The sequence below is a fragment of the Thermobia domestica genome, chromosome 12 (genome assembly GCF_964235325.1).
Source record: "Thermobia domestica chromosome 12, izTheDome1.hap1.1, whole genome shotgun sequence".
NCBI classification, from domain to species: Eukaryota; Metazoa; Arthropoda; class Insecta; order Zygentoma; family Lepismatidae; genus Thermobia; species Thermobia domestica.
The window spans coordinates 141,606,107-141,631,167 of record NC_137465.1 but is presented as its reverse complement, the minus strand read 5'-3'; the positions used below and the strand labels follow the sequence as shown (position 1 = coordinate 141,631,167).

Below are 25,061 nucleotides of genomic sequence, written 5' to 3'. Positions count from 1 at the left end.
CACACCATGATCATACACTTTAGAATATATATTTTGTGTAATAAATACCAAATATGACATATTAAAATGATGAACATCAAATTCATACAAGATGGTCTTACGTTATATTATTTCTTAGTTACTCTATCAGCAACATAAACAGGTAATCATAGCAGCTAAACAAAAAATATGTCGATGCAATAACAACTATTACAATTAAATCTATATATATTTTCTACTTCTTCTTTTCAGCAGCTTGTGTCCTTTTAAACAGCACTTTTACCCCTAAATAGGAAAAAATACTGAAAAGAACACAAATACACATTATTATTGTATATATGGCTCCCGAACTATAGGAATTCTTAAATTGGTTACAATTGGAGAAAATCCTGGACCGTTGAACATTTCATATATATAGTTATCTTACTTTTTGAAAAGCCTTTACATATTAAAATTGTAATTCATGAGATAATACATTATTTTTATCTTATCTTAATACCATTCTTATTTTTTATACACATTCCCCCCCCCTTTTTTTTTGATAATCAATTTTATTTTAATTTTATAAAAGTATTGATGAAATGGACATATTCAAAATATGATAAGTTTGTTAATTATTTAGGTCCTAAATAGATTCTTTAACTCAATACCATTTATAATTGTTAACAATAAAGTTGGTGTAAGTTAAAATACAACACGACATATTTCATTTATTTGGCATGGCTAGCATAACTTTGATAGACAACATTCATATTGTGACTGCATAGAATTACGAAATTCGAATTACAAGAAAGTCATAACAATATTCAAAGCGAAACAAAATAAGAACTAATTGATATCAAATAAAACAATCATACAATGAAGAAGTTATTACACTAAGAGTCAATCTGAAAACTCGACATTATCTATATTGATCTTAGATAAAACTTCTGTAGGAACTAACGTTTTAACTAGTTGCATCCATTTACCTTTAGTATGTTTTGACGGACGCCATAACTTCAGCTCGTCAAGTGATATTACCAAAAGATTCGATTAGGTTACATTGGATGGCATAATCTTGAGTAAAGTCCTGTGTACTATTTACTTCACCAGTTCTTTGATTCCTACTCTGGAAATTTCTGCCACCTGTGTAATTACTACGAAATCTGGTAGTACGTGGGAAATTAGATCGGTTTACATTATTTCTAAAAGATGTACGATTATTATTTCTGTTTCTTCTAAAATTAGATTCGGTCGTAATACCATTACGATAAAATCCAAAATTACCTCTTGCATTAGGATTACAATCTTCCTTAACATTGATATTTCGAACAGGAATATGATTAGCTTAATTTCTGTTAGTATTACCTTGCAACATAGACTGGCTTTCAAAATTTTGAACTATCATAATTAGATGATTGAAATTAATACACTGGGAAGAGATCAGTATTTGTTGCAACCTAAAAGGTAACAATATTCGTATCGATGCAATGACGCGTGATTCCTGCTGATATGGATTGATCAGTTTCAAATCGTTATACGCAATCGCAAAATCTGTGAGACTTTTATCTACCTTAGGATCATAACGCCTGCTCCTAACCTGAGCATCACGGTTTGCCAACATAAAATCATTCTCGTAATTTGCTATCAGAGCATTTTTAAAATTTGAATAGTTATGTAGACTACCTCTGATAGCTTTGAACCATACCGAGCAAGACAGTAACAAAATATGTGGCAGAATTTTGAGAAACTTAGATTTATCTACACCATTAGTTCACATTCCTCTTCAAATTTTTGTAAGAATGTACTTGCTGATATATAGTCAGGGATTTTATTTCGCTAAATTTTAAAGGTATTATTATTAAAACATCTTAGACATCTAGATTTTACGTATGCATTGTTCCTCCGATGCGGTCTTCTCTCTTCATTCTCGGCATTAAAAGCAATGTCATCCCTTTCGGAATAGCATTCAGATGGATAACTATCCTCTTCACATGGTCTGGATTCAGCTATCTTACGTTCCACATAAGCTACGTTGACGACGGGATCGGGATTACAATTTGCTGTACTAAGCTTCTCCTTGATAGACTGTATTTCTTCTTGCAATCTCCTAATCTGGTTTGTATGGTCATGAACTTGCATTTCTACCACTTCAACTGTACTTCTCACAACCGCAAAACTGTTGATAATTTGTTCTATTCTTTCCATTTTGGTATCAAGTTTTTGTGTTACTTGTTCCATTTTGGTATTCATTTGTACCATCATAACATCTACCTGCTCTTTATTAGTATTTAAATGTTGCGTTACTTGTTCCCATTTGGAATCCATATGCTGTCCTAGTTGCTGTATAAGGTCACACACACTCGTTGATGTCTCAGTTACTGGTAAATTAGTATCTTCAACTCCAGTACTAGTATCTTCATTCCTATGAATATTCATTTTAATATTTCTGTATATTTTCCTTTTATTTCGTAATAACATATAATCCGTGGTCGAATATATGACACAGTTTACTGAAACTTCCAACTAATCTCTTAGATCCCGTTTCGACACCATCTATATGTAACGTTATTCTTCGTTACATTCCCCGGTTCCAAATATTAAATAGTTAGTATTTATAAAGTTCATAAGATTAAAATAAGTCACACACCACGATCATACACTTTAGAATATATATATTGTGCATACCAAATATGACATATTAAAATGATGAACATCAAATTCATACAAGATGGTCTTACGTTATATTATTTCTTAGTTTCTGTATCAGCAACATAAACAGGTAGTCATAGCAACCAATATGTCGATGCAATAACAACTATTAAAATTAGTTCTATATATATTTTCTTCTTCTTTTCAGCAGCTTGTGTCCTTTTAAACAGCACTTTTATCTTAATAGGAAAAAATACTGAAAAGAACATACAAATACACATTATCGTTGTAGAGAGAGGTGATGGAGAAATTGACAAAGGAAAAAGGGGCATGATGAGTTTTTGGTCACTTTTCAACTATTTACAGGAGACCAGACCACTATGAGCCCTGGAGATTGAGTGGATGTGTTTGTACTTCATTTAAATATAGCTGAGAATTTATAAAAGAGGGATTCGAGCAAAATTTATGCAATGTAGTTGCTCGCTAGCATAGTGAATTACATATAGGCACACCTAGAATAAGGAAAGGTATCGTTATATATGCTAACTGTAGACCAATGAGTTACAAATCTACCTTTGCGCGCGGACTGTTGAGATCAGGCAAGTCTCTCCCACGGTATCTTAGTGGCGGGAATAAGAGCAGTAGATATTACTTCCACTATTGCCAACTGCAAATACATTGTATTAGCATTCTATTCAGCATTTATTGAAAAAGAGGAAATAAAGTTGTAGTTTTATTGTTACCCGTCATGCTGTTAAGACTAAAAGAGAACGGTTAATGAACTGGGATGATAAATAAACAATAAAAGAAATAAAAAGTGTGGCCGGAGAAAAGACAGAACCTTTAGAAAGCTTACGCATACAAAATTCATTATATCATAGGAATGAAGCAAGAATTGCAAATACCTCAGTAATCCTTGAGAGCTCTACATAATTTTACGAGTTTTCCCTCTGCGGGGCCCACTTCTCGTCTTGAGTCATGGGGTCCGCTAAGTGCGCTTTCTGGCGGACAAACTTCGTGTGCATGGGTTTTCTCGTATTTTCTTGTTTCGTTCTTCATTCCATCATCTCCTTCATTATCATCATAATCAATGATCACCGTCTCCCTTAGCCTTGGAGCATAATAGTGGGACTTTAATGAAGCTTTTTATTTTGTTATTTATTTATTTTGATTGTGATGTATGCAAGTGAGAAATTAGTAAAATTTTGGCTGTAGATTTTTGTTCACAATTTTAACAATGCAGACAATTGGTGGTCAGAAGAAATAGAAGCAAGATGTAACATCATTGTGTAAGATGAATAGACACGTGGCTAAGTAGTACAACAACATTTTATAATGAGGAAACCCTCATTCCTCATTACTGTTATATTGGAAATTTCATATGTAAATCAAAAGAAAGGACGGAATGTAATTTTTTGTATTTCTGTAAATCTAACAACGTATAATAATAATAATAAACGGCGCAATATTGCAATTTCAAGAACTTTTTTTCTTTCTCTTCAAATGAAGAATTCAGTGCTTAATTCTCAGCGGATGTTACTTTTGAGTTTTTAGTATATATATATTATTGTGCAAATAACAGTGATTTATTGCGCTAACTTCAAAGAATAGGTAAACTTACAAAGTCCATTGACTGTATTTATCCTTTTGTGCCTCATTTTGTGAAGTGAAAGAAAAAGTATTACTTAATATAAAATAAGAATAATATTAAGGAATTTACATGACAATTGCAAAATAATTTTAAATTCTAATCAGTAACATTATCTACATCCAAGTAACTTCATCGCCCACCCATGTCTCGCTGCTCTTTAACTGGAGGTAACCGTATGAGATTGTAAATAAATAATATTTTCAAAAATAAGTGACACACTGCAAAGAAACAAACACCAATGGGGAGGGAACAAATCTCAAGTAACCTTTTTTTTTTTTTTTTTTTTTTCAAATATCGGTTAAACCACGGAATCCGCGGTCTGTCAAATGGATACTATTAACGAACTAAAACGAACTAACTCTGTGGCCTATGGAACCCGGAGGCTCAATACCACGTTCACAAAAGTTCTCCACTCACTTCTATCCTTAGCCAACTGGATCCAATTTCTATTTTGTGTTCCTGTTTCTGCGAGATCCATCTTAATATTGTCCTCGCATTTGCGCCTGGGTCTTCCCAATGGTCATGGTCGTTTTCCGATTGGTCTTCCAGTTAAGACTCCGAAGACTTTCTTTCATTCTGGCTACATGACTTGCCCACCTTAGCCTCCTAGATTTGATGACTCTAACAATGTTTGATAAACCGTATGAATTATGCAGTTCCACGTCATGAAGTTTCCGCCATTCCTCATTCCCGTTCCTCTTGGGTCCAAATATTCGTCTCAGAATCTTGTTCTCAAATACTTCCAGTCTACGTTCTTCTCTCAGAGTTCGCGACCATGTTTCGCAACCATACAGAACAACAGGCATGATTATCGTTTTATGTTCAAATTCCTCGATAGAATTCGCGACGACAAGAGATTTTGAACTGAATAATAACACGAATTCCCTGCTTTTATTCGACATTTAATTTTTTCGTGAATATGGTTTTCATCTGTTAATATTGATCCTAGATATTTGAAAGTATCCCCTTTGTCAAAAGTATTATTTGATATTTTAATGCATCCATCATTTGCCAGCCTATAAAGAAGATATTAACTCAGATTTCAAAACCCATTTAAGTCACTGTGTCCACTTTGGGTAAATGACCTGCAGTATAGGAGGGAAAAAAATCATGAAGTATTTGAAATGTCACCAAAAAATGATTGAAAATATCCATTTCACATAGTTTCAAAAAAATTAACTCCTGGGAAATTTATTTGATTAAATTAAAAAATAATGAAAATTTTAATTAATTAATTTAATCGTTAATTTTTTAACGGAAAACTACAATTCTGGCCCAAGTACACTACCAAAAGCCCGGCGCTGCGGTAGCAGCCTGACCGTTGTCAATCCAGAGATCTGGCGTGTTCCAACTCCAGGTATTTCCATTAAACTAATAGGATCTGTACATTATAGAGAGAGAGAGATATTAGGGTGGAGCGAAAAATTGTTTTTTCGAAATTGGATTTTGAATAGGGGGTAAAAGTTGCATCATATCGTAGTACTTTACCATAGAAAATTTCAATCCTCTAAAACAATTTTTAGCTGGGGCGCAAGGGGACTTAAATTTGAGATTTTGCAAATCAGTTTCCATTTACTATGTAACTATTTGGCAAATCTTTGCTGAAAGTAGATTGTAATTTGTATTGTAAATAGAGGGGAAGAGAATCATCCTGTATCAGTAGATAACAACAAGAATTTTTAATTTTCTAAAATTCTTTTTAGTCGGAGCGCAATGGCCCTGAAATTTGGGAATAATAAGACGAAAAGTGATCATATAGAAGCTTTTTGCTATTTAATAACATTCTTCTTCTGATATCCTATAATGAACTTGGCAGTATTGTCACTAGTATAGTACCTTGGTGGGTGGTAACAGTGATGTAACCTAGCGGGGCAAACGAGCTTGTGCCCCGGGCGCCGAATTGAGGGCGCAAATATTTATTTTCACTATAAGGCAAGAAAAGGAGTTTTAACAAACTAAAAATTATAAAAAAATATCTCAGAAACTTAACAGGACAACGACGACTCACTAACCTTTGGATCATATCCATAAAGCATAAATTACATTCAAAGCTATCTTTTGAGAACATTGTAAGAAATCTTTGCAGCCAAAACAGCCCACAAAGTTAAATTTTAGTTTCAGCTTTTTGTATTTTCATTTAACTTCTCGATTTAAGAGATATAAAATGTCCGAGTATAATTCCTGAGACAACAGTTTGACTGTTATAATTAAATACTCTATTCTAAATCAACAGACTGTTGATTCATTCTACACATACACACATCCCGATATAATTCCAAAAACATTGTGAATTGCAGTTATTATGATAAGGCTATAAGAATATCTCAAACATGCTAATCTCAGATTATTTGGCAATCAATTGCTAATTAGTTTGGTGTTTTATCATGTACTAAAAGTTAAATTATGTACTGCAATTTTAAAATCAAGCTTTACTACTTGAAGAAAAAATGGAATAGGTGAATTACTGTGTGATGGCAATTCAGGTGTAGTCGGGGAGCGTTTTGGTTTGGGAGGTCAGGGAGCGTTAAGACGAGTTCTTTCCCTGGGGCAAAAACTAGCCTAGTTGCGTCTCAGTGGTGAGTAAAAAATGATAATCGGTATTACTGATGTTACTTGGACAAAGAAATTGAAGAAAAGAGAAAAAAGGAAAGCCAAAAAGCGACCTTTCGGTGAAGCTTTCAACCAACTTAGTAGCAGTTACATTATCGAATCTTCAGACTCCTCGTCATCTTCAGAAACAAGAAAGGAAGGCAATAAAGAACACACTGAGGCTGGAGAGGATCCTGATCTTAGTTGGAAGTGTCCTTTGAAGAAGACAAGAAAGCAATCACAGATTGGATGCACGCAAATGAGAAAATTTCTCCCAAAATTAACAAAAGTGAAGGAGGAAACCGGCGTGACTAGGAGAAAAATTGCAGCAACTGCTACTGCAGTTTCGGAAGATTTTAATATTGTGAGTCCAGAGCATCCGCAAAACATAATTGATAGAAGTAAAATTCAAAGAGAGGTTGCGAGAAATCGTAAAAGCGTAAGAACTAAAGGGACGGTTAATAAAGTGAAACCTCGTGCTATCTATTTCGATTGGAAGAAAGACCAAACACCCGTGATGTCCGGAAGTCACAGAGATATGAAGATGGAAGAACATTATTGTATCCTTGAAGAAGTGAGTAATAAATTTCTCGGCTATGCCTCTTTGACCGGATCAGGATCAGCAAAGAATATTGCTAGTTCCATCTGCCGCGAATTACAAGAAAATAATGTGGACCTATAAAATGAGGTAGTTATCGGCACTAATACTAATGTTGGGTTGAAACGAGGAGTGATTAGAGTGCTCGAAAACCATTTAGGAAGGCCCTTGCAGTGGTGCATATGGTTATCGAATGTCATTGAACTACCACTTCGTCATTTACTAAAAGAAATCGATGGTGTAAGTACTGGTCCGTACACTTTATCTGGTCCTATTGATAGATCATTTGTGAACTGTGAAACAAATCCAGTGTGCGGCTTCGAAGAGATTTCTTCAGAACTTCTTACATTTTTAAATATACGTGATCTCATTTATGATCAAAGGTAGTTGTATGAAATATGCCAATCTCTCATAAGAAGAGACTGTAATAAAAGCCTAGCAGATAAGAAACCTCGGAAACTTGCGCATGCTTGCTGGTTAACATTGGCTTACAGACTTTTGCGTCTATATATATCAATGCCAAATCCTTTAGAGGAGTTTAAAATTGTCGCAAAGTTCGTGGTAAAAGTGTATGCACCAGTGTGCTTCAACATCAAACTGAAACCTCTTGTCAAATACGGAGTTAAACGTTTGTTCTTGACCATAAGACTTCCGCGATGTTTGCAAGAACCATACAAGACTTCTGTCAATAAAGCAATTCCCAGAAATGCATTTTATGCGAATCCTTAGAATACTCTCATTGTCATGATTGGTGACTACGGATCACTAAACGAATTCTTGCCGTCAATAAAATTTCCAATCCAGAAAAAGTGTAAACCTTCTGAAATTCGTTTCTTCGAAGTGCTAGTATTAAACTTCGAGGCTATTAATTATATAGAAATGATAAACCGGAATGAGTGTAACATAATAGAACCGCCAATATTGACTTATGTGACAGATGACAAATTGCGAGAAATTTGCTCTTCAGAAAATACAAGTGTTGATATCCCTGAGTTCCTATGTTATACGCAAGCAGTGGAAAGATTAATAAAAATAATTAGTGAAGCTTCTTTCAGTATGTGGGACACGAGAGAGCGATTTCTTTATTCGTTCCAAAATTGACTCGAGAAAATAGATGCCTACTTTCGAGACAAAGTCGCAGTATTTTGCACGAAGACGTGAATGAAACTTATGAAACATTCAATCTAATGTAGGTGGGGGATGGGATCGAACCCGATGGTGCTCACCTCTTAATGGTGAATTCTGAGTTGACGTAGCCTGTAATATAAAATATGAACTTCGATAGCTTTAGAAATCCATCTGGACACGACAACGAATCTTAAAACCCTCAAGCGAAGAACTCCCTAATAATTACACAAATACACAATAAATATGTAATTGTTTACAAAACCTATGAAACTTAAGGCCCATTGCGCCCAAACTAAAAAAATATTTTAGAGAATTGAAATTTCCTATGGAGAAGTATTACGATATGATGCAACTTTTGCCTTATATCCAAATTCGAATTTAGATAAATAAAAAAATGGCCTCTTTTCACTTATATACAAAATCTATCAAACTTAAGGACCATTGCGCTCCGGCTAAAAATTATTTTAGAGAATTGAAATTTTCCATGGTAAAGTACCACGATATGATGCAATTTTTGCCCCCTATCCGAAATCGAATTTCGAAAAAAAAAATTGGGCCCTCTTTTCACTCCACCCTAATATATATATATTCATTCTAGTCTTATCATAATAGTATTCAAATATTCAAGGTGGTTGAACATGCAGTCATATATCCTTGCTTTGAAATCATGAAAACATCCTATTTACTGTCGGTTTCTCCCGTGGCGAATCATCATCCATCTGTGAACTTTTCTTTGTAATGAAAGGCTTAACCGATTTCGATGGCGAGCTAAATTTGGTTAGGATCATTCAAGGTCAAAAGCTACAACCAGAAAATGTCTTGGAAATAACCGAATTAGAAACAATAATGGTCTGACACTAAATTATATGATGGTAAAAGTAAAATAGCAATTACAGTACTTGTCATGTCAAACGTAGTGGGTAGCCATGCCCAATGGGGAAATATGAAAAAAAAAAAAAAAAGGATACTGAATCTAACCAGCGTGCAGCCACTGTTCGATCTATGATTTGCTATACATTGACATTTTTTTTTTTTTCGTCTTGAATATTGTACAACACATGTTATTTAATGCACAAAACATAAATGTATTCATTATTTGTTCCTATATTATCTTTCAGTTTCACATCTTCATCTTATATTAGAAACATATACACAGAATAATGTTAGGCAGCGGCGGTCAGCAACCCACTTTTGGGAGCGGCAGTGTTTCCACCACAACAGCATCTCAGCCCGTGTTTGGTCAATCTGGTTCAAACATATTTGGTACCGCAGGAACGACCACCACAGCAACACCTACGTTTGGTTCTCTCTTTGGTTCCTCTGGTGGAACTGCATCAACTGGAGGATTTACATTTGGTGGAGGCGGCGCTGGAACCGGTGGAACAAGTGGTGGGGGATTTACGTTTGGTGGCACTGGAACTAGTTCCACAGGCATAGGCAGTGGTATGGCGTTTGGAACCCCCGCAACATCTGCACCGACAGGGGGATTGACATTTGGTACACCAGCATCTTCAGCACCTTCAACTGGATTAAGTTTTGGGAATCCTGCTTCAACAGCCACTGGTATAACTTTTGGCACTCCGTCGTCATCTGCAGCTACGACAGGCAGTATAAGTTTTGGGACACCTGTTGCTTCTTCTTCAGCAGGTTTGTCTTTTTTCTCCTTTGTCTTTCATATATTTGGTATTGTGACTTAGTTTCATTTGACTGCTAATTTTTCTTTTAAATAAGGTTTTAACATCAGTATACAAGAGAAAACATATGACATATATACAGGCTGTCCTGAAAGATTAGATGGAGATGTATCAAGTATCGGACAGATAAGATTCATGAGTTTCTAAAGGGAGTGATAACCGGAATTGTATTGTATGATGACAGATCGTAGCTATGAATACTGTAATTAAGTCTCCGTCTGTAAGTTCTGTATTACTTTTTTCTGCTGGAGAATTTTATCTATTTAAGTAATTTATAATAGCACTTTTGCTCGATGGTGACCCAGTGCTAGAACTTCCAGCCGTACAATATATATGAATACAATACAATAGACATAGAGTGAAGTACATTAAATGAATTTATTTTCTCTAATACTCCGTCACTTTTTTTAATATTTTATTTGTATTTCTATCATTTCCATTATTTTTTAGTGTTCAGCTATAAAAATAAAATCCAATTGTTAAATTGTAAATATATAAACTTAAATTCAACTTCCTGGGATAGTGATTATTATTGCTTTTATAGCATATTTCTCGTTTACTTTCGTGTATTTCAAGTCATCGATGAGGTGGTGAGTACGGGATAAGCAAAATTCATACGTTTGTGTAGAAAATTATAACTGAAATGGTGTTTTATGAGGGAATTCCAAACTTAGAATTTTACGTTAAAAGTAAAATTAAAAAAAAAAAAATAACAATAATAAATAAAAATCACGCAAAAATTGCGCAGATAAAATTGAATATATATATATATATATATATATATATATATATATATATATATATATATCTGGTTGGAAAATGTTGAGGAAGTGCTCTTGAATGACAGTGGCGGATCCAGGAAAGGGGCAATCTCCCCCCCCCTCCCCAGAACAGGAAACTTTCTTGTTTTACGTATATATATATAAATAAAATCAATCTCAGAGTTTGGAGCTCTTAAAAGTAGCTCTAAGTAGCAGTATCACAACCCGCCGCCTCTCCCCCAGAAATCCGTTCTGGATCCGCCCCTGTTGAGTTAGTTGTTGAGGAACAAAATGGTGGATCAAATGTGTATTCCTTGAATGACCAGGAAAAGGGTAGAGAATTAGGGAACATTTGATATAGTAAGGGAGATCTTGAAATAAAAAAAAAAAATGTTCATTAGTACGTTAGTCCGTTCTTAAGTTTGAGATTCACATCAAGGATGGTTGATATAACGGAACATTCCTTTAGGGACTGTAGAAGTATATCCAGCATAGGTTGAACGTGCGTACGTATTAAGTGAATATGATCAATGAATCGAAACCAGACGAAAAGTTGAAGTTGTAATGCAGATGAGCTGAGTATTTGTTGTTGCAGGCGTTCCATGATTAGGGTGGGATAAGAGAGAGAATGGGAGAGGGGAATATACACATATACAAGTGCCCATGGCGGTATCCTTGATTTGTAGGTAATAATTAAATTCGAATAAAAAGTTATTCATGGTTAACACAAATTGAACTTTTTGGGTTAAAAATTGTTTGCTTGGTTTTGTGTGTGGATTGTGTATTTAGGAATTCGTCCATGAGCTGAGACCATGAGTGAGTGGAAAATTGCTGTAATGAAATAACATCTATAAAGGATTGTTTTTTTTTTATTTATTTTTTTTTAACAAACCAAAAGAAAGAAAGAAGAGGAAATGAAACTATCCAACGGAAGTTAGATATCAAAATTTCGTACATTGTATATTTGAGGGAAATCGGTCTCGTCCAGACGTCCGATACTTTTTTTGTTTGTTTACTTTAGAAAGGAAATTGGTTAATCCAAAGTTCACATACGATATATTGACAGCTATTGAAGATATAAAAAGTAAAGAATAAGAATAAGGTTGTTCTTATCTCACATTAAGGGAGTTAAGTATATTTCTGATTTGTAAGATTTTTCGTATTTTTGCATCAGTATCTCTGTGTGATAGTTTTCAATTTTTATAACCTACGTTATGCTTCATTCAGTTATTCCAAAAGTTTTTTTCTTTCTTTTTTTAAATTTCTTTTTATGAATAATGAGATTCATTTTATATCCTCTATATTTTTGGGCAGTCTGTTATGCATTTGAGTGATGTTATAACTAAAGACCGGATGTTAGGCAAAATGCCTTTCTTTAATACTAATGATATTGTGGTAGTACCAAACATAGATTTTATATTCAAATTAAATTTGATTTTCATTTTTAGTTTATAAAATAAGAAAATACGGAAATAAGTTCATTTGTAAACAATTGTATCTGAAGAAATAGATCACTATATAAATTCTGTCATACAGTCATGTCTGAATTTGTCTTATGCGCTGCTGTGTGTACTGATAAAGTGCTGCAAAACTTTGGACTGCTGTGTGTACTGATAAAGTGTATAAAATTTGACTGTTATGTGTAGTGATAAAATGCTATAGAGAATGCTATAGAACTTCCCTTACATAATTGAATTCATTATCAAAAGTTAGCACAGACATACTTCTTTCTTTCTAAATACCGAAATTTGTTCTGGAACTTCTGGAACGCGGACTCGGAATACTTTATTACTGCACGTGGCTTTACGTCATGTCCACGAGCTTTTAGATTATCAATCTCAGCAAAGATCCTGATATAAAATATTTGGTAATTTCAAGAAAGAGAAGTTCCGGGAGTTCATGCAGAAACAGTGGATGTTCGGCATAACCACTGTACGACTAATAAAGGACTACTAGTCATCAGTACTCTTATCTCCGAGGTAATAATTCACCACCAACAAGTACAATATCAGGATCGGAGCTAAGCAGTGGTATAGAGCGTGGGATTGAAAGATTCATCCTCATCAAAGTTTACCAGGTATGTGTCAGAGAAATCTGTTTGTGCTAGGCTTTCCAAGTGCATGAGACAATTCATTCACAGACACATAAATTCACATTCAAAATTAACTGTATGAAAACTCTTTTTTTAAGTTTGATTTATGGGATTTAATTACTGTACCTCTCGCTATAGACCCTCGAACTAGAACCCAGAATTAGAACAATCTCATATAGCAACAATATGATCAAAATTAACGTTTTAAAGTTTATATGGAGGGTTATAGTTTCAATTTAAACCAATTTTATTTTGCCTATTTCGTCCATACCTGCCTAAATAATTGCCTTTAGTGCGTAATGTTGCCTGTTCCATGTATTTTCTTATAATAAGACTTTATGGGGGGGGGGGATATATAATTTAGTATTTCAAGAAAGGATTCTGCTTCTTCCGAGAAATATAAGATGCCATAAAACTTTGGGCTGCTATGGGTACTGATAAAGTGTATAAAATTTGGACTGTTATGTGTAGTGATAAAATGCTATAGAGAATGTATTTACGGAATTACATGGAATATATGTCAAGTTTCATATATATATATATTGAAAGAAGATATATTAACAAACAGGTTCTTCGAACATTATCTGTGACTTGAACGTATTTTTTATTTCGAGTTACATTTTAGTGCATATTTAACTGCGTATTTTTTAAATTTTAAGTCTGTATTTGCCTGCCTATTTTCCAGGTTTTTAATGCCTAAACATCCGGTCTCTAGTTATAACCTAGTTCCTTCCTTTCATACCCTTACTATGAGAACTAATCACATTAAACCTATCCTGTTACTTCTCCGTAGAAATAATCCAAAAGCCAAAATATAAACTTATTTTATCTGTATGTGTGCGTCCTTTCAGCATTCTATCAACAGAAAAAAATATTCCCCCCGCTTCGATAACTTCGATTCTTCCAACCTCATTTACACCCTTAAATGCGTTTACCATGTAGCGTTGTGTGTTTAGAAAACCCCTCTTATGATCCACATTCACAATCCATATATTCATACAACACTCATTTCCCATTCACCTGTCCCAAAACACATGGCTCATCACAGCAATACATTGGATATACGTGTACATTTTACGTTTATGTTCTCATGGCCCATATTTTAGACTGTTCTCTTTCCTTCAGAAAGAAATGAGAAGACACTTTTATTGTCCTGTCGACGAACCTCCCCTTGATCTTAATCTTCTTTAACAACCTGTCTTCCCCACTCGTATATATTACTATCATTTCTGGTATTTTTTTTAAATGCTTCATTTTATTATTTATTAATTGTTATTTTGTATAGTGTTTATTATTTTTTACTTTGTTACTACTTTCATTACTTGTTCCATAATTTTCATTCTTTTCAAAATATATTCTTGTAGGTTTTAATTTTGGGGCAGGAGCACAATCTAAAGTACCATTTGGTGCTCCAGCAACTAAACCTCAGACTGGAGGTTTGACTTTCGGTGCAGCAACTACAAGTACATCGGCGCCACCGACTGGTTTCTCTTTTGGTGCTAGTGGTGGTACTAGTTTGGGATCCACTGGACAGGCTTTCGGATCAACGGGAGGGTTCTCTTTTGGTCAAACAGCTACAAGTACATCGTCCGCGGTGGGTGCTGTAACTACCTCTACCGCTGCTTCTGCTCCAGCTGCTGCTGCTGTTACTAGTAGTGCGACACCATCAGGTAATTGAAATATAAAACTGCATTTGGTCCGATGATAACTCAATAACGAAACTTCAATCTTTGTAACAGAGGATAGCGCGGGTTGAGCTTTGTGACGGATTAGCACTATATGAATGGGCTTTCTTGAATGCTTCGTTGCTTATTTAATTCGTATTTCCTATCGCTTACGTTATTTTGTAATTCTCATTTGTTGAAGCGTAAAATCCAATCCTCTGTTATTGGTGTTGCTGTTTCTTATTTGCTTTATAATGTTATCGAGATTTTCGTTATGGTTAGAATTTTCTGCAAACATAAATGCATTACGCATTTTTTTTTTTTTTTTTGTCTTTCTTTTTCTTCCTCGTTTTCCCAGCTGTGCCACGACGAAACTCGATTTATCCAATACATATATTCTATCACAACCGAAGCTGGAAGGCGGCGGATAAAAATATAAGTACCGTAAAAATGTAAATGAACGGACATAGAAATATATATATATATGTACTTCAATCAAATGTGAACAACAAGCTGAAAATTAATCTTATGAACAAATGAAAAATTCGGTCTGTAATGTATAGCACATGTAATATCAGTTAATATGAATTATGATACATGAAGAATAGCATCGAACATACATCTAAACAAATCCCTACTTTTAATATTTACGGCCGTTCGATTTTGATCTTTGGTGACTTGGTGGCAATTTGGAACATGTTGTCATACTCACTACAATCTTCGACCGGTCAATCCGTTCAGGGTGATCATGGTCCTGGTATCAAGTCCCAATTAGATGCCGGGGTCCACAGTAGGCTCCACAAATGGTGATCCAAACTGGTTCACATTAATGCGTTTACAGTTGCACAATCACAACTCCGGAGTATTACTTGGATAGGTTCCCAATGAGGGGTCGCGGTGGCTCAGTGGTAGAGCGTTCACCTCTGGTGCTTGGGGTCCCGGGTTCGATCCCAGCCCCCGCCAAGTGAACTTTGTGGTGGACAAACACCGTGTGCGTGGGTTTTCCCGGGGATCTCCCGTTTCCTCCCACTTTCTTCATTCCACCATTTCATTCATTACTCATCATCACCGTCTCCTTTAGCCTAAGCGTCATTTGGAACAGATTTCAGGTTCCAAATGACGCACAGTTACTTAGTACATAATAGCGTAGGCGAGTATCATGGTATACGAAAAATAATATGCAATACACGACGTATGATATTCCACTAATTACAACACTGTTGATAGGCAGAGAGGCCCATTTCAGTATTCAAATATATACGTTCAATTTTCAAGTTAATGTCTCGTCTTTAAATACTGAACCCAGGGAAGGGAGTTCACTTCATACACTCTTAGCAAGCCACTTAGAACAGTATGGACACGAGAAATCCGGCTCCCAAAGGTGTAAGCGCGCCAATAAGTTCGTTTGTCTAATAAGAACTAGCTTTCACATACAGCAAGGCGTGGGTGGAAGGAAAGTTTCCCGAAGGGTCCAAATCCAAGGGACAGTCACAAAGAATGTAGACATCACGTGGACAGTCTCCCTGTTTTTTAACCATATATGGTCTTAAAACAAGGGTCAAGCACACGAACACACAAGCAAGCATACCAAACTTGTGAGAGAACAGTTCTGAGAACCTTCTTTCATATACGAGGCTTGGTCAATTAAGTTCAAAAATTAACACTGCTTTTCCGTTTTGGTTGAAAATCGTAAATGAGCTTCGGAGGCCGGTGACAATAATATATTTATTTAGTTTTAAAAATCGCAATATCTATGCTGCATGTTCTTAAGAAAAGACGCTAATCGTCCCCCCTTGTCTTTCATAAGTTAGAAATAAACTTTGCTGATATGCACTGGTTTTCGGTGTTACCCAGTGTTATTGCAGGCACACCTAAACCATCCTTGTAGACCGGGATCCTGATTGTGAGGAGCACTACAGAGCAGAGCATCGTTGGCCAGACTTGCTTCTAAAAGGATGTATGTGTTCTAAAATACCCTTTCCCCATTCTTATTACAAGCTACAAAGAAATGAAAAGTTTGGCTTAGGGTAGGAAAATTGGCGAGTTGAGTCAAGCCAATCGAAAGATTCACCCAAGAAGAATATATTTCTTATTCCCCTCCTGGTAACTCATCTGCACGGTTCTCACCAAATTGGAGAATCAAGGAAATCGTTTCTCCTGGTGAATATAATTATTTATTTAACAAAATCATTTTTTGTGCAGTTTTTAACATGTATACCAATTTAGATTTATCGTTAAAAATCACGGTATGCATGTGTTACACGTAAGCATTGCAAGTCAACACATAGAGTGTTTGTTTGACAGTTATTATTTGTACACTAATAGAGCTTATTACGATTCTGTCATGAGGTAATGAATATGTTGATTTTTATTCTTCCTCTTTGTGAACGAAAGTCACTGATAGAAAACCAGGAAGAAGAGACTATTTTTTTTCCTGAGATACATTAGGGCATGTAGCATCTCGTGTAGCCTCGATGCTGAAAAGGGACCCTAAAACTTCAACAAATAAAATTGAAGGAATAGATAACTAAAAGATAAAACAAAGTTTTAAATAAGGCGTAGCGAGATGAGAAAAAGGCATATGAAATTCAATAGCAAAAAAGTGAAGCAATAGGAAAAAGAATTGAAATTGCCTTCCAAGGCAGTGAAGGAACTTGAAAGAGGGATCTAAGTTGTTACAGCAAAATTAGGTTTGTGTCTGTGTAATCGTTATTATATGTTAACTTGTGTCCCTTTTCTTCAATACGATGTATGGTTTTAAACTTTAACAAAAAAGAAAAAGTTACGTACTGTTATTACGTGTAAAGAGATGGAGTGAGGTAAGTCTTGACTATAAGAGGAAATGGAGGAGGTTAAGGGACAAAATATCAATGGATTACAATGTACTTAGTGTTTTAGTGTGCTTCTGGATTTCTTCTTCTTCTAATGCTTGGAATGTTGCATTTTTAAATTAGTCTATTAATCTGTATTGTTAAACGTCAAATAGGTTTTAAGAACTGTAAGATTAAAAGCTATATTTGAAAACCTTGGACAAGTCGGGTCTTTTTATCTAAGGCTTGTTGGGATTGTTGAATTTGGAGCAGTGGACAACAAGATACTAATAACAACCAGGGGACGAAAGTTGATGAAATATCATATTTTTCTCTGGTATCTCAGACACAATTCCAATGAAATACACATAATATTATAGTTTGTTCTGAAACATATAATGGAAATTTTAAATTGCTTTTTTTTTTTTTTTTTAAATTTCTTTTTTCATATTTGCCAATTTTCAGCTTTTGTTTATTTTTTCTAATTTTAGTTTTTTTTTCCTGAGTTTCGTTGAATTTTTTCATCGTTTTTGGTATGTATCGGTAATTTTTTCTCATGTTTTTGATTTTGATAATATGCTCGAGACTTTGCACCGAAATCAACACATTTTTTCATAAGATGAAATTTACAAGAGAATCTTAGGATCTGAGACAAGAAAGAAGATCTGAACTACAGACATTCATCTTTCTTCCTGTGTTGTCAAGATAATGGTTGCTATATGTTATCAAGGCAGCCATTTGTAAAATAAGTGGAAAAACTCGGAGTTTTCGTTTTCATTTAATATTTTCAATAATTTATATATATATATTGATTTTTCCTGATTTTCACTCTCCGATTTTTCATATACAGTTTGTTAATTCTAAACAATAATTCCACGATTTACGTGGAGGTATTATTTCTATATTTGCAGTAACGCGCAGGACATGGAAACACCATGCTACGTAGTAGTCCAAGATGCAGGAAATAAGTGCATTTTACGTTGGACAATTTGCTGTATTTTCTAAACCATTAAATTGTTTAAAGGGCATGTGTGGATAACTATAGTGAAATGGTCCCAGATGAATCTTGAGACGACAAGTGGGTTGTGTGTAGGTACCCCCAAGATACATTAATCCCTTACGTTTCAAACCTCAACTCTCATTGGTTCATAAAGAATGGAGCAAAATTGAAAAAATGGGATTAATTTATTTCTCAAGAATGGCTCGATCGATTTTGTTCAATCTTGGATGTATGTATAGGTGTATGCAAGGGCTTCGTCTGAAACATTCTATCAGCTCCCCTCCCCCAACATTTCTCCCCTCAAAACATTCGATTCAGTATTTTGAACCCCTTTTAAACCTATGATGGTCTGCTTGCACAATTATGAAAAATAGATTTTAGATGCTTCTTTAACGCTAATAACGTATATTTTTTTCAAAAATTGTATCACGGTTACGCCATGGTCGAAATTGGCCAAAACCAACTATACCGCACCTATAACGGGGCAATTACAAAAAGAACAGTTATTGATTTAACTTTTACATATTTGCTACGTGAATGAATGACAAATCACACTTGAAAAGCGGTAAACTCACTAAGACCCCATTTGATGGCCTGTAGCACCCCCATCCGTAGTTTGGGGTATTGAAACTGTTGATATTTATCAATTTATTCGGATATTTATCAACAGGGTGGATTGATTTAAATCAAGATTTAAATTACTTGATTTTTTTAAAAATAAAAATCGTTGATTTAAATCAAATTCCAAAATAATTTAAAGTGAAAATAAGTAAAGTCCCGTTTCTGTTCTGTTATTTCGATTATGGAAGATGATAATCATAATATAATGAGACTCAAATGTACAGTATGTACAGCATAGTATGAAAACAAGAGTCATGCAGAGGATGATTAGGGAAAATCCCGTTTTGAACAGGTAACAGGGCAATCCTGTTTTCTTCTCTTCATAACATAGGGTTTATATTGTAAATCGTTAACTATTCCAACGGGGAAGTCACCATCGACATTTAAGACGAATATTCTTTTGTGTGCGCGTCTATACATTTGTTCCCAGATAATAGGGCGTATTTAGAAGTGTCCTATCCACTCTCGAATTTTTTTTTTTTTTAAATTTTATAACTTTGGGCAAAATTTATGTATTTCGTACCGCAAGCTAGTTACAATTTCCTTGAAAATATGCCCCTGCCAAATATCAGTAACTTTTGTAGAAAAAAAAGTGTCACTTTGATAAGCGTTGCTGTACTTTTTCCTTAACGCTTAACCTTTTAAATTATATCACCTATTTTTAGGTGACAGGATAAAATCTCCATTATTCGATTAAAAAGGTACCAATAAAGCTTTTTACTTCGTTTTCTTAAAGGCATTGTAGAGCATGTTACATGTGCTTTCACGCCTCTCTACGTCAAGACATACGATGTGATGACGTCATAAATTTAAAAAAGATATTTTCTGTTGTGCCTATTTTTATTATTTTTGGCGGGCCTACATTTTGCAATCAGAAGTCAAATTCTGCGCACTCGTTCAGTTCACCCTTAGTATTTTTCAGATGATTTCAGATCTCTGCGTGAAAACATAGGGGGTCCAGAGGGGCAAAAATGTTAAAAAAAATGGAAATTTTTAACAAAAAATAGCTTTCTTCTCGATTTTCCCGCCTAAGATGGAGACATATGAATGGTACCATCTAAAAGGCTGTTCTATTCTGAAGAGAATGATGTACGAACCATGACCTTAGGATAAATAGGGATGTCTCAGGAAACTGTTACCTGAGATCCTGTTTTATACGGGAATCTAGGGTATTTGGGGATATTATTTTTCGCGGGGTTACTTTTGTATCTAGAAGTTTGAAATTTTGGACACTCATTCACTGCACCTCTTAGTATTTTTCAGATTTGTTTCAGATCTTTGCCTTTAAACAGAGGCGTACAGAGAGGTAAAAATTAAAAAATGGGATATTTCTTAACAGAAAATCCCTTTTGTCGTGATTTTCCAGCCCCAGATAGCCTACACGATGGAGACATCTGAATGGTACCGTTTGAAACTCTGTTTTATTCTGAAGAGAATAATGTACAAATCATGATTCTAGGATAAATAGGGATGTCTGAGGAAATTTTTATATTACATCCGGGTCATCTGGGGTATTATGGGGATGTTCTTAATTCATTGTTAAAATTTTTCCCGCCCTTACTATTCAAGATAGAAGCTTGAAATTTTGTACACACATTTAGTACACCCTTAGTATTTCCCAGTTGATTTTGAGATCTGTGCGTTAACATAGGGGAGCCCAGAGGGGATCAAAATTTCAGAAAAAATCCCGACTTCTCTAAAAATTTTCCGCTTCAGGGACATGATAGGGAAATTGTGAATGTTATCGTTTTAAAGGCTGTTCTATTCTGAAGAGAAGGAGGTATGAACCATGATCCTAGGATAAATAGGAATGATGCTTGACTGAAAGTCTATAATTTACCAAAAATAAACCATAATTTAAAATTGTTAAAAAAACATTGTTTGGGATTGTTATAGGTTAACGATTGGGAATTAATTCAAAATTCAACCCCAATACTTTCACTTAAATGGCATAATTAACATTTAATACTAATTCCTAATGTTTTTTCTTCAGTTCGCGACTTGTATTATACGAGGAGAAATATTTGATTTAAATTTAAAAAATGATCAAAAATGATTTTTTTGAAAAAAAAATCATGATTTTTTCCCACCCTGTTTATCAATTTATTCGGTAGTGGACACCCGTATCGCAGTAAAATAATAATAATAATAATAATAATAACCGAAACAATGAATCATGGTGATTGTGAGAATTTATCGCGAAAAAAAAATACTGTCAGCCAGGAACGTCTTTTGCGATTTTGCTTGGGGAACAAGACCCCCATCTACATAAGAATTGTACATTTTTTATTAGTAAATTAGTAATCAATGGATTAAAATATATAGGGTGTTTCAAAACAACACTGACAACGTTTGGGAAGTGATTCCTGACACCAAGATAAGATAAAAAGTATAGAGTAGCCTGGGTGCACAAATGCTTCCTTTCGGAGTTATAGGCTGCCGAAAACGTGAAAAAATGAACTTTATTAGGTCCATAGCTCCAAGAGTATGGGACTTACCGTAGTCAGGTCAAGACTTCACTTAGGAACTAATATGTGCGCTATCGAAAAATACATGTTTCACAATTCTGCGGTACTTCCACATTTTTTATAGAGGTAGTTGGTGAGTACCTCAAATTATATGCCCGTAGCCAAACTGTCTCTATAAAAATTGTTGCATGAGTACCTTAGGATTCTGCAACATGTATTTTTGGATAGCCCACATATTAGTTTCTAGTGAAGTCTTGTCCCGACTACGGGAAGTCCTATAATTTTGGAGCTATAGATCTTTAAAGTTCATTTTTCCTTGTTTTCGGCAGCCTATAACTCCGAAAGGAAGCATTTGTTCACCCAGGTTGATCTATACTTTTTGTATTATCTTGGCGTCAGGAATCACCTCCCAAATGTTGTCGGTGTTGTTTTGAAACACCCTGTACGTATTTTTAAAACTCAGGATCAATTGTCCATCCCTGTCCTCCCTAAATAACGACCCTGCTGTCAACAAATAAAGAACTTGAGTGCATGAGCCAATTAAAATATCTTAAGTACCGTAATGTTGAAGCGCGTTGTGCTGTCTGCTAGTGAGGCATCTGTTAGTTCACTTGCAGTTGTTTTGGTATTCTTTTGTTATTGTTCTACGGTAGCTCATTTATATTTGCTCATTCGATTTACATTTTACAAGAGTTTATGTTTTTGAAAAATCTGTATTCTTATGAAGTGCTTAGTGGTTTGGTGTTTTTGTGAACAATGTACCTAGTAGTGAGTGACTAAGTTTGAGTGTTTGTGTTTTTGAGGGATGAATGTGTTGACTTCTGATGTAGTCATCAAATTGGATACAATCTAGCAGACCTTAACGTATTGCATGAGCAGCATACGTACTCGTTTTTTCACGAAGCTTTGCAGCTCTTGTAAACAACGCAGACGGCAGTGTGTAAATGTTGCCAACTAACAGACTAAAAAGTTTATAGAAAACCTCGAGCTAACAAATTAAGAAACAAACCGAAGAGCGGGAGATTGAAAATGAAATGGCATGGACTTCTGATAGATTACCAAGATGCATTTTCTCTCTCCTGAATCTTTGAAGCAGCATATATAAATATAGACACAGAACACTAGGAAGCATGGCTGCCCGCAGCGGGAAAGGGGCCAAGGGGATGTTGCCTCCCTGGGTTTTGAAAGGTTTTTGGAAGTGCATGTCAAGACATACTGATTTGCTTACTTAAATGTTATAACACTTAATATATTCATATTAAATAATATAGTATTGTGTATTCGCGACTGAGTTTGTGTGTCGGTCTTTTGTCCCCCCCCCCCCCCCCCCGTGGAATCAGTATTTTACCTCCTTGAAAAAGTCCTGCGGACGTCCATGCCTGGAAGCCGGGCTGAACAATCTCTTAAATTTTCCCTGTAACTGCAAATCATGGCTAATCGTGGTTGACCATAAATCTTCGTCCTCTGTATATCAGGGAGTTCGCATTAATGGTTCAAAATATTCAATCTATCACTACTAAATTTTATTTAGCCTGCCCATAGCGTCAAGGGATAACATGGAAAATTAGAATCATAGCTATTGGATCTTACTATGTTCTCTAGTCTTTGTTGTCTTACTATATTTATTAGCTTGACTAGCAGATGTACTAAAACATATGCTCTTTTACCCCCATCCATTTCAAAACTGTGTTTCGGATCACTACGTGACTCTCAAGTAGAGGCAAGAGAACATGTGGATAATTGTTCATTTAAAAAAAAAAAAAAAAAAAAAAAAAAAGCGAAAGAGTTTATTTACTGAATGGATTACAATTTTAGTATCCCTTGAAGATTTTTTCAGATATTTTGTTACTCCTGAGAACGGACAATCATTCTTACGACTCTTAAATGATGACTCTTAACGTACCAAGCCTAACTTGTCAACGTTGTTTACCAAGCTGGGGTCTTCTGGGGACCCCAAGTATTATTTTAATATCTCAACATAGTATTGCAACTCAAATTATTATTTTTTGGATGTCTAAAAGCATACCTAAGTTAAATGAGCATTCTTGACATCAAATATTATGTTTACTTGAGCAATATTCAGTTTTTCGTACAATTTTATACTTTTGTATTCGTAAATCTGAAATACAAGTTTAACAATGGAGCTTTTATTTTCAAGTGTGTTTTTATTTTTTGAATTTTTTTTTAACGAACGCATCGTTGATCTAAGAACACCATCCCCGACCTCGGAAAAATATGTACGACGCCCCTCAGTTTCTAAGAAATTAAAATGGGCAAGGATAGGCGGGGGGACGGCGTGACGTCATGCCGCTTGCTACCGTACCCCTACCTTTTCAGATCCACTTTTACCCCTGATTATAACATACAAAATTAACATCAGACGTTACGCTACTTCGAATCGGTGAAGTTGGTTTTATCTCTATTTCTTACTTATCTTTAAAATAATAGGCCTACAACTTTTAATATCCAATGAAAGGCTCTCCAATTATCTTAAGTATAATGCATTTAATATATTAAATAGAAATTTAGTACAAGGGCTCAGTTTTTCTTTTGGGTAACATAATGAACATTTGTATCCCAGTTCTCTGAAACTGACTAAACAGTCTGACTACGATTCTTCACAAAAAAAAAAAAAAAAAAAAAAAAAAAAAAAAAAAAAAACGAAATATAATCAGAAGTGAGCAACACTTGCAATGAGCCATATGACTATTATTCTTCCATAAGAAAATAGTCCCCAAGAAATTCCACTTGTTCAACCTAAGTAGCAATTACTGTATTTTTAAATCACACTAAGAACATTTTAGTTTCAATTAAAAGCACATCTCTATATGTGGATTGACATCTTACACAAAAATTTAAATTTAACAGGAAAACAGCTACACCCACTGACAAATACGCAGAGCGCGCGCTATATTTGATGATTGCCATGCAGGCAGGAAGGTTACCAGTGAAGGATTACATGCACGTGCAGAAGCAGAAATATTGCGGGAAACAGACGAAGCATTTTCTCCTGCACCAATCGCTGAATACTCGTGCGCGGAGTGATACAAATTGAGTTACGCGGTTTGTTTTTGAAGAGTGCAAAGGTTTGTGAAAAAGCGATTAGGTGAGTTTTCTTCAGTGTTCAGTATACAAATCAACATTCAAAACATTTGTGGTAGCTACCGCTTGTTAAATTATTTTTAAAAAAGCAAGTGAGATACAACCTCCAAGGTAAGTGAATCAATTTCTCTGCTACCTTGTTCTCACTCAAACATTAAAGATCCACTTTTGAAGTAACTTTCTCAGTTTCTAAAGAAACCGATGTGCAAAAATCGAGCTGAATAAACCATATCTATGCATAGGCATTGCTGCATTTGTGATGCTGCTAATGTT

The 25,061-nt window shown here is 34.9% G+C and overlaps 1 protein-coding gene across 3 annotated transcripts in view; it reads left to right on the top strand.

Moving 5' to 3' along the window:
• Nup62 (nucleoporin 62) overlaps window positions 1-25,061 on the top strand; it is a 70,188-nt gene that overhangs the window by 12,061 nt on the left and 33,066 nt on the right. For all 3 annotated transcript variants that reach the window (XM_081734184.1, XM_081734183.1, XM_081734182.1), the window contains exons 2-3: window positions 9,695-10,223; window positions 14,488-14,793. In XM_081734184.1, coding sequence (XP_081590310.1) covers window positions 9,737-10,223; window positions 14,488-14,793 — 793 coding nt within the window. In that variant the 5' untranslated portion in view covers window positions 9,695-9,736. The remainder of the gene's footprint in view (window positions 1-9,694; window positions 10,224-14,487; window positions 14,794-25,061) is intronic.